General features: G+C 42.3%; 1 protein-coding gene across 3 annotated transcripts in view; it reads right to left on the bottom strand.

Moving 5' to 3' along the window:
* Nucleotides 1-11,072, bottom strand: part of PITPNC1 (phosphatidylinositol transfer protein cytoplasmic 1) — a 325,421-nt gene that overhangs the window by 134,145 nt on the left and 180,204 nt on the right. For all 3 annotated transcript variants that reach the window (XM_004374205.2, XM_023729304.1, XM_023729305.1), the window contains exons 3-4: nt 4,943-5,031; nt 3,198-3,205 (exon numbers count right to left, since the gene is read on the bottom strand). In XM_004374205.2, the coding sequence (XP_004374262.1) occupies nt 3,198-3,205; nt 4,943-5,031 (97 nt within the window). The remainder of the gene's footprint in view (nt 1-3,197; nt 3,206-4,942; nt 5,032-11,072) is intronic.

Raw genomic sequence — 11,072 nt, 5'->3', positions numbered from 1 at the left:
GTCATAAAATAGTATGTGTACTAACTGTTTAATAAGAAACTATTTGTTCTGTAAATCTTGATCTAAAGTATAATAATTTAAAAAAATGGCTACAGCAGTACATCGACAGGAGACTGTCAGAAATTCAAGCCGGATACAGAAGAGGACTTGGAACAAGGGATATCATTGCTGATGTCAGATGGATCCTGGCTAAATGCAGAAAATATCAGAAAGATGTTTACTTGTGTTTTATTGACTATGCAAAAGCATTTGACTGTGTGGATCATAACAAATTATGGATAACATTGCAAAGAATGGGAATTTCAGACCACTTAACTATGCTCATGTGGAACCTGTACATAGACCAAGAGGCAGTGGTTCGAACAGAACAGTCATTTGAACAGAACAAGGGGATACTGCATGGTTTAAAATTAGGAAAGGTGTGGGTCAGTGTTGTATCCTTTCACCATACTTATTCAATCTATATGCTGAGCAAATAATCTGAGAAGTTGGACTATATGAAGATGAACACAGCATAAGGACTGGAGGAAGACTCATTAACAACCTGCGATATGCAGATGACAAAACCTTGCTTGCTGAAAGTGAAGAGGACTTGAGCACTTACTGATGAAGATCAAAGACCACATCCTTCAGTATGGATTACACCTCAACATAAAGAAAACAAAAATCCTCACAACTGGACCAATAAGCAACATCACAATAAATGGAGAACACACTGAAGTTGTCAAGGATTTCATTGTACTTGGATCCACAATTAACAATAGTCCAAGGAAGCAGCAGTCAAGAAATCAATTGATGTATTACATTGGACAAATTCTGCTGCAAAAGACATCTTTAAATTGTTAAAAAGCAAAGATGTCACTTTGAGGAGTAAGGTGCACCTGACCTAAGCCATGGTATTTTCAATTGCCTCATATACATGTGAAAGCTGGACAATGAATAAGGAAGAGTGATGAAGAATTGTGGCCTTTGAATTGTGGCCATTGGTGAAGAATAGTGAATGGACTGCCAAAAGAACAAACAAGTCTGTCTTGGAAGTACAGCCAGAATGCTCCTTAGAAGGCAGGATGGTGAGATTTTGTCTCATGTACTTTGAACATGTTATCAGGAGGGAGCAGTCCCTGGAGAAGGACATCATGCTTGGTAAAGTAGAAGGTCAGCGAAAAAGAGGAAGACCCTCAACGAGATGGACTGACCCAGTGGCTGCAACAATGGGCTCAAACACAGCAATGATTGTGAGGATGGTGCAGGACTGGGCAGTGTTTTGTTCTGTTTTACACAGGGTTGCTATGAGTTGGAACCGATTCGAGAGCACCTAACAACATAACATTAGCCCATAAAACTTCCATTTTAATGACGGTAGCTTCTAGTATTGTATGATAGCTAATAACAGCAAACATTTATTGAGTATGTACCATGCACCAAGCATTAAGCTAAAATTTTATGTGAATTATTTAATATAATCTTCACGTCACCCTTATGAGATAGGTATTATTCTTTTCCCTATTTACAGATGAGGAAATGGCGGCTTACAGAGGAAAAGTAATTTGTGTAACTGCTTATGTGTATTAGAGGCAGGATTCAACCAAATCCAAAGTCTTCCTCTTGACCATTATGTAATTTCTAGAAGGAATGGAATTAAGGGGTGGTGTTGTGGGGAAACCATTTAATGGCCTGCTATGTACAGGCACTGTACAGGCTTTCTATATACAGATTAGGGGCTGGCAAACTATAGTCTGGAGGTCAAATTCAGTCTGCTGGTCCAGGCAAATACAACCACGCCAGTGTGTTTACATATTGTCTATGGCTGCTTCTGCTGTCACAGAGACTACATGGTGTGCCAAGCAGAAAATATTTACTATCTGACTCTTTACAGAAAGTTTGCCAACCCTGTGTTAGATCACTGAATCCTTCTAGAGCTCTGTGGAAGAGGGATTATCCCAATTTTAGAGATGAGGAAACATAGGTTCAGAGAAGTTAAGCTGCTTGTTCTGGATCAGTGGTTCCCGGACATCTAAAATGTAAAAATTGCATTTTGTCCTAGAATTGCTTTTTTTTCTACCCAAGTTAGAGACATTGGGGGAAAAAAACCCAACGATATATATTCCTATTATTTCATAAAAGAAAAGACATTTAGTACCCAAGTATAGGGATGTATTCACAAACAATCCTTTAAATGGAGTAAATTAAATTGTATGAAAATTTTTCATTATTATTATTATTTTGCATTTTACTGGGGCAGATGAGAACGTAACCATGGTCCAGCACAAGTTCAAGAACTTGTCGCAACTGGGAGCCACTCCATAGGAACTTCAGTCAGTAAGTGGCAGAGCCAGAGGACAGCCAAGCCCATTTGATTCAAAGTGCATGACGGTCTATCTGCTTATCTACAGCATTTATTCTGCCATTAAGTAACCTTACTGAGCACCTTCTACAGGCCAGGTACCCTGGTCATGCCAGGGATAAGATGAATCTTTTTCCTCTATTTCTCTCTTGCCATCTCTCCTTTTCCTTTGGCTGTTTTGATTAAGACCAAAAACTCAATTCCATCACAATTCAGTTAACTGTTTTTCTCATTAGGATAGGTCGACCTGGTGGCAATTGGGGAAAGTGATCCAAATGAAAATACACAGTGATATTATAGGGTTCTCCTCCTTTTTTTTTTTTTTTTTTTTTTTGGGTAAGTGATGGCTCTAAAGGCATCCTGGCAAGAAATTAAATGATTCTTATCAAGCCACAGAGACTATGCTATTCAGAGCTCTGAGTGAAATATTTTGCACATATGTCTTCCCAGTTTCGAGGTTGTCCAGTAAGAGATCAGGCCACAGCCAGTGAGTATAAGCCCCACCTTCTATTGATTGCTATCATCATCTCTTTGATATCATGTTTCTAGAACTTGTCCTTCTATTACAATTAACTATCACAAATAACGCAGTCGAGCTCTTTAAAAACTACAAGCAAAAGTTAACTATGGTGACTATCAAGGCAGTTTAAATTTATATTCATATTTTTGAACAAATGAGAACATTCAAGCTCTTGCATTATATATAACTATGTAATAGCCCACATTCAAATATTTCTGATCTGAATTATTCTTCTATTTTTTTATTGCATTGATAAGAAGAGCAGTACAGGAAAGTTCCAATTATTCCACTGATATTAGACTAAATATTTAAAAATGATTAAATGAAACTTACTGTGTATTCTGATCCCAGATGTTCATTTGGAGAAGAGGGGAAAGAAAAAGAGACAAAATGATGATATAGACCACGCTTACACGCAGTATAAAAACCACAGAACTAACAAATACTGGTGAGTTACAGTTACTAAAAATGTGGTAAAGAAACCTTCCAATAATTAACCTTTCATAAAAACTGAATGTCTCCACATTTGCTCTTGAAACCCTTTCACATGATACTTCTGTGGTTGGTCAATTAAAGACAATAAGACAAGATTCAATTAGCCTATAAGTTTGTGGCTAATTAAAAACCAAAGCATTGGCATTATAAAAACAGAATTAAAGACTAATAGTTCCAGCGAAGCATTTAGTTAACCACAAAGGAAATAATTTTAAGTGGAAAAGCAGCTCTTATAACCAATAAGAGGAGTGTGCTACGATGATGTTGAAGTGGGATCTTAAATTTTATTGTGTTCGAGGGCAGGAACCAAACCTTTCTAATTTTTTGGACTCGGTTTCTAGTGAAATATTGAGTGCAGAGAGTTTATTATCACTCCTTTATAAGTGGGTGAGAAAGCAATCTTAAAGATCTTCCTACTTTCCAGTAGCAAAGGAAGTAGTTTGGGACAGAGAGAGCCAACAGAATGTTTTACACAAACTACGGTCAGGTTTTTTGGGGGGTAGGTGGGGACGTGAAACAAAAAGGTCAAAATAAACAACAAACCATAACCTCAAATATTACTTGGGGATTATTGAGGAAATGGGGAGAAATAAGGATAATGAAATCTCTAGAAATCCCACTGAAAAGGGCTTCATCTTCTTTCTCCATAAGGCATTTCCTCCAGTCCCTCCAAGAAGGAAGATGGAATAGCTTAACTTAACCCCTGCCACCCCCTGCCATCCCCGCATCACTGTTAGGAACAGGGTTGATGACCTAATGTATGAAGGCAACAGAAGAAGGAGATATTATGAGACTCCCACAAAACATTGCTTGGATACTGTGAGGATCAAGTCCTTTGGAGAAGCCAGGAGGCCAAGGTTTTCTCTGTTCCTCTCCCTGCTGGAATCTTCAGGCCACAGTATAAACCATCACCCCCACTGAGGTCTGACGTTTGTTAGCACAGTTAAAAAGATATAATTCTGGGCTAACCACCCCTCTCAAGAAGTCAGGGGGGCATGATGTGGTAGGATGTTTGTCAGCAGGGTTAAAAAGATACATTAGCCACTTAACCTGGGGGTATATTAACAGGTGGGAGAGGAAGTTTTCTTGGTCTCTTCAGCAATAGTGCAGGTGGAGCACACATAACATAAGCTTACAGTCTACCCAAGTGGCCTGGCCGGTGGAGACCAGCAGTAGGTATGGTCACATTTAAGTCCCTCACCCATGGCACAAAGTGGGGTGTACAAGGAAAAGTCATCATCTCTGCCCAGACAGCTTTTGAGAGGGGACCGCTCATGATGGAACTTTTCCTGTTGTATGCTGTCTGATTCTTGTAAGTAATAAAAGCTACTTTCCATGTGCTAGTGTGCGTTCAGCTCTGATGGGAAGGGCATGAGGTTTATGGAGCAATCCACATTAGTTACTGGTGCCCTTTTTCTAATGGCCTCTTGGCTATCTAGAAACTGGGTACAGCCTGTGAGTCCCACACAGATTTGGAGTGTTGTCCCACAGATAAATCAACCCATCCTAAATCAGTGAAACTCAACTTCTCCTATATCCTTGCATTCGATACATGTGACGTACTGGTTGTACTAAGGACTTACCTGTAATTGTGTAGGGATAATAGTTCCAAGCCTTCTCAGTAACATAAAATATTTTGGGGACAACAGCTCTAGCCCAACTAGGCAGTTTGCTAAGAAGAAAGGGGGCAAAAAAAAACAACAATTAGAGTCTGTTCAGAATCTCACTGTGCTACAACATCTGAAGAAAACAGGTGAGTTTGAAGGCATCTCTTCTCTCCATGGTCACCCCGCCCCCATCTCTCTGGTCTATAGATCCATAATCATTTTCTGTGCATATTCATGTGCTCTTAAAATGTGTATCATGGTTTGAATTTTGTCCCCCAAAAAATGTGTGTATCAATTTGGTTAGGCCAAGATTCCTGGTACTGTGTGATTTTCCTGTATGTTGTAAACCTGCCTCTATCATGTTAATGAGGGAGGATGGGTGGCAGTTGTGTTAGTAAGGCAGGACTCAATTTACAAGACTGGATTGTGTCCTGAGGCAATCTCTTGAGATATAAAAGACAGAAGTGAGCAGTGAGACAGGGGGACCTCATACCATCAAGAAAGCAGTGATGGGAGCAGAGCACGTCCTTTGGACTGGGGTCCCTGCGCAGAGAAGCTCCTAGTCCAGGGGAACACCGAAGAGAAGAAGGCCGACAGAGAGAAAAAGCCTTTACCTGGAGCTGATGCCCTGAATTTGGACTTTTAGCCTACTTTGACTGTGAGGAAATAAATTTCTCTTTGTTAAAACCATCCACTTGTGGTATTTCTGTTATGGCAGCACTAGACAACTAAGACAGAATTTGGTACCAAGAGAGTGGGGTGCTGCTCTAACAGATACCTAAAATGTGGAAGCGGTTTTAAAATTGTGGAAGCGGTTTTAAAATTGTGAATGGATAGACATGCAGCAGTGACAGAGGACCAGCAGCAGCAGAGAACCTACAGCAGCAGAGAAGCAGCAGCAGCAGAGAACCAACAGCAGCAGAACCAGGAGACCAGTGTGAGATGGCACTGGAGCCGACCCACGGAGCGAGAGAGCTGACTGCCTGTGCGACGGAGGCTTCCTGGCGGAGTGGGGTGCCTCTGGGCACTTATCGGTGGAGCTAGGTTTGTCGACCCACGGAGCAATGGAGCTGAGTGCCTGTGTGCAGGAGGCTTCCTGGTGGAGTGGGGTGCCTCCAGGCACTTATACCGGTGGAGCTACTGAGCTTTGGAACACTTGCCCCAGCAGGGCAGATGCTGGCGTGAGGCCCGAGGCCCGAGAGGCCATAGGAAGCAGAAGCTGAAGAGAGAAGGGACACAAGAAGCCGAGCTGCTTCAGTCTCAAAAGGTATGGCCATCACCAGGGGTTTCAAAGGGTGGAGCCATGGCCTCTGGTGTTTCTAAGGGTGTTGTCACTCAGATGGACTGGGAGAATGGTGCGCCTAAAGCCAAGGGAGCAGAGTTGCTGTCCCAGTGGGCCTGGAAGGCGGAGCTGAAGCCCAGGGCTGAGGGGCCTCCACTCAGAATCCAGAGACTGTGGCCAATACCTAGAGTCTGGAGGGCAGGGCCATTGTGTAAATTGTCTCAGAGAACAGAAGATTATTTTCAAAGCCTTGAGTGCTAATGTAATGTGTTCTGCTGACTTGCTTGGTGCCTGTTATCCCTTCTTTTTTTCTAGTTTCTCCCATTTGTAATGGAAATGTCTAGCTTGTGCCTGTTCTGCCATTGTACCTTTGCAGGCAGATAACTTGTATTCTAGATTTCACAGATAAAGAGGAATTTTTGGATTTTGGACTTGGAGTTAAGACTTTTGCTATGATATGATGGGGTGAATATGTTTTCCAGGTTGCAAGGATGTGATTTTTTGGGGGCCAAAGGGTGGAATGTCATGGTTTGAATTACGTACCCCCAAAAATGTGTGTATCAGTTTGGCTAGGCCATGATTCCTGGTACTGTGTGATTTTCCTGTATGTTGTAAACCTGCCTCTATGATGTTAATAAGGGAGGATGGGTGGCAGTTGTGTTAGTAAGGCAGGACTCAATTTATAAGACTGGATTGTGTCCTGAGGCAATCTCTTGAGATATAAAAGACAGAAGTGAGCAGTGAGACAGGGGGACCTCATACCATCAAGAAAGCAGTGCTGGGAGCTTTGGACTGGGGTCCCTGCGCAGAGAAGCTCCTAGTCCAGGGGAACACCAAAGAGAAGAAAGCCAACAGAGAGAAAAAGCCTTCCCCTGGAGCTGACGCCCTGAATTTGGACTTTTAGCCTACTTTGACTGTGAGGAAATAAATTTCTCTTCGTTAAAACCATCTACTTGTGGTATTTCTGTTATGGCAGCACTAGATGACTAAGACAGTGTAAAGGCAGAAGGTTATAGCCTGCTGTGGGGACCTCATAGGATTATAAGCCTGTCCTCTTGGATTTGATTTGAAAGAACCTGAGAATTCAGTGCCTGGGAAGTGCCATGTTGGGAGGGTTTGACCAGCTTGTCTTTGCCTTGGGCTCAGTCTCCTAGGAGTGGTACAGTGTAAGTGGTATGAAGGGATGTTTAAACCCAAATATGGGGGTCAGAAGCAAATGTTAGAGCCACACTTCAGCCTAACAATCCACACGAGTGGTGTCTGGAAAGTGGACAAAAACAACAGAGAGTAGCAACTTTACAGATATGAAGAGAAAATACAGCCTTTTGAAGACTGTAGTGGGTTGAACTGTGACTTCTCAAAAAGATATGTTCAAGTCCTAACCCCCAGTACCTGTGAACGTGACTTTATTTGGAAACAGGGTCTTTGCAGATGAAATTAAGTTAAGGAACTCTAGAGGGGATCATCTCGGATGAACCGGCAGGCCCTAAATCCAATGACTGATGTCCTTCTAAGAGAAAGAAGGGGAGATTTGACCCAGAGACACAGAAGGGAAGCCCATGTGAAGACAAAGGCAGAGATCGGAGTGATGTTTTTTATAAGCCAAGAAACATCAAGGGTTTTCGGCAACCACCAGAGTTTAGGAGAGAGATATGAAATGGATTCTCCCTCAGAGCCTTCGGAAGGAACCCACCCTGCTGACACCTTAATTTTGGACTTCTGGCCTCCAGAACAGTGACAGAATACTCAAGCCACCAAGTCTGTGGTAATTTGTTGTGGTAGCACTAGGAAACTAATACAATGACAGAACCCTTCCCCTGGAGCAGGAGCCTGGAAGCCATTTGCAGAAAACAAATCCTCACAACAAGGAAAACCCAACGGCACAGGTCCCAGATCTTTTGTAAACCAAGTACTAATTAAGTTTTGCTTTGTCTTGTTTTCCTTCAGCAGCAAATCCTACAGCATAGTCCCAGCCAGGAGAACTTCTTAAATATTATATTGAAATATATAATATTATATATTCCTTAATACACAGCTATATGATTTTATTTTCCCCAGTGCTATACCCTGGTGTGTTCTGTCTTCCCAGATGCTGCCATTTTGTTTCTTTCCCAAGCTGGCGCCTACAGCTAACTATCTGGGAAGTGGATGTGCAGTAGTACATCAGACCCAGAGAGGTGACGCACATTCTCAGCTCCTGGGGCTGCACTTTGGTGACAAGGAATATCAAGAAGCAGTTTTGAATTCCAAGCTGATTTAACCAAGAAAGGGGTGACACGAAGCTAACAGAACCCAAAATCCCAAGCCCCTCTTGGATGTGGAATTTAAATGATATTCAGAGCCAATAAAACACTGTGTTTCTTTGACGTCTTCTCAAACTGGTTCTCTTATTTCTGACAATATCCAGGCCCCGCTTTTTAAAAGACAAATATGTATTTTCAACGGCTGGCTGGACCTAACCCAAAGCCCTGGGCTGTTTATCATGGTTAAAAAAAATTGGGGAAATCAGAGCTCCCCCAAAGCTGGGTGTCAGATGAAGGTAGCTGCTCTCAGGTGGGCTGTGAGAAGCAAGCTGAAGCAGCTTGATAATTCACATAACAATTCTTCTTGCCGCTCTAATGCAGAGTGGCTCACGCCTATAAAATCATCTCTGCAGTAACTGCTCATTTACCTTATGTTCACACGCTCAAATGAACAGGGCTGCTCCCTGACAGGGATTTTTATAGCTTTTGCTGATGATTTATTCTATCACTCACCGAAGTTTGAGTGCAACTGGGGTTGACGTTGCTAGTGGGAAAATCACACTGGGCTTGCTTACGGGAAATGGTCATAAGCATTTTGCCCACCAGTTTGCCCCACGCCCCAGAGCAATATGCCAATGGATAGAGTCGAAAGACGTGGTGTCGACACATAAGCAAGCGCTTTTCTTGTGCTTTTTTCTTGTTTTACATTTTTATTATGAAAAATTTCAAATATAGTGAAACCGGTGAGAGCCAGAATTTGACGGGACCGCCTTGTTTTTCCAGATCTCGCAAGTTTTCCGCCTTTGACAGAGTGCAGTCCTACCACTTTTCTATTGCCCTCTATTAGTGGAAAATATTTGAGTTTTCCTTCTCTGAGAGGTTTCCACCTTACACAGGTTCTGGCCTTTGTAGGTTTTACTGTACATGCAAAAGTAGAGATAATACTATAATGAGCCCCAAGTAACCATCACCTCCTAGCTTCAATGGTTATCAACTTGGCCAACCTCCATCCCCTCCCAGCTCCACCCTGAATTCTATTTTTGTCTCCGCCGCTGGGTAAAACAAGACTTTTAATCATCTGAAATCAGCAAGCGCTAACAAGTTATCACAATGCCTTGCAATTCTTCAGCAATTTGCTTTTTTAAAAAAAAATTAGCCATTTTTAAGTGTAGAATTCAGTGACATTAATTACATTTACCACGTTGTGCTACCATCACCACTATCCACTGGTTTTCTTGTGCTTTTAATGGACTGAAATAGGGCTAGAAAATCTCTCCAAAGGAGTTGCTTAGCTTAGACAAAGTGGGTATATCTTCCTACAAGCTTTAGGGCCCATTTTCCACTCCCACTGGGAGGAGGGGTTCCACCCACATTGTCCCGCTCCCCGAATCCACTAGTTTCCTCATTTGCACTACTCTAGAGCCTGAGCTCCTCGTAATTCATTCCCTACATCATTTAAAAAGCCTCCCAGCCGAACCACATTCTTAAGCAACAGTCATTTTCTGGAAGAAAGATGCAAAAACACTGGCAACTTTCCACTCCTGTTGAGACTTTTCCTATTTGTAAATGGTCAGGACTCCAGACTCTAGAATCTTTATTTTAGCTGTTTTACCTGCCAACTCATGCAGAGTATGTAGCAATATAATCAATAACCTTTTCCAATGAGATGCCCCTAAAACACAATCATTTAGCCAAGATGGCTGATAAGGTTTTATGTGACTCCTCTAATTAGTCTGGGAAGGAGGCTTTTCTGGTGTAAGTCACTTACTGGGGCAGATGCAGGAGGCGTTGGCAGCAACTTCAATGATAAGGCTATTTAAAGATTTTTAAGCCCACTATCAGACCTTCTCTCCGCCTTCACTTTCTCCAGAGCACATCACTATTCCAATAGTTTTTGCCACGTACATTTATTTATTTATTTTTATTGCTGTAATTAAATGAAGTTTACATTTCAAGTTAGTCTCCCATACAGAATTTTTTTTTTAACATACATTGTTATGAGACCCCAACTGCTCACCCCATTCTGCGACAGCACACTCCTCCGCCCCTGATTCCCCATGAACATTCAGCCAGCTCCTAACTCTCTCTGCCTTCCTCTCTAACCTCTGGACAGAAGCCACCCCTTTGGTCTCTTATATCTGCTTGTCTAAGAGGCATATTCTTCCCAAGTATCACTTTATGTCCCACAGTCCAGTCCAATCCCTGTCTGAAGAGTTGGCCTCAGAAATTGTTTTAGTTCTGGGGTGATGGAGAGACCAGGGGCCATGCTTTCCGGGGCACCTCCAGACTTAGTCAGACCATTAAGTCTGGTCTTCTTACTAGTATTTGAGTTCTGCATCCCATCGTTCTACTGCTCCATCAGGGACCCTCTATTGTGTTCCCTGTCGGGACGTTCATTGGTGGTAGCTGGGCACCATCTAGTTCTTCTGGTCTCAGGCTGATGAAGTCTCTGGTTTATGTGGCCCATTCTGTCTCTTGGGCCAATACATTACTTATGTCTTTGGTGTTCTTCGTTCTCCTTTATTCCAAGTGGTTGGGACCAATTGATGCACCTTAGATGGCCACTTGCAAGCTTTTAAGA

Source organism: Trichechus manatus, unplaced genomic scaffold, assembly GCF_000243295.1.
Source record: "Trichechus manatus latirostris isolate Lorelei unplaced genomic scaffold, TriManLat1.0 scaffold00028, whole genome shotgun sequence".
Lineage (NCBI taxonomy): Eukaryota > Metazoa > Chordata > Mammalia > Sirenia > Trichechidae > Trichechus > Trichechus manatus.
The sequence above is the reverse complement of the archived record's forward strand: the minus strand, read 5'-3'. Positions and strand labels throughout refer to the sequence as shown.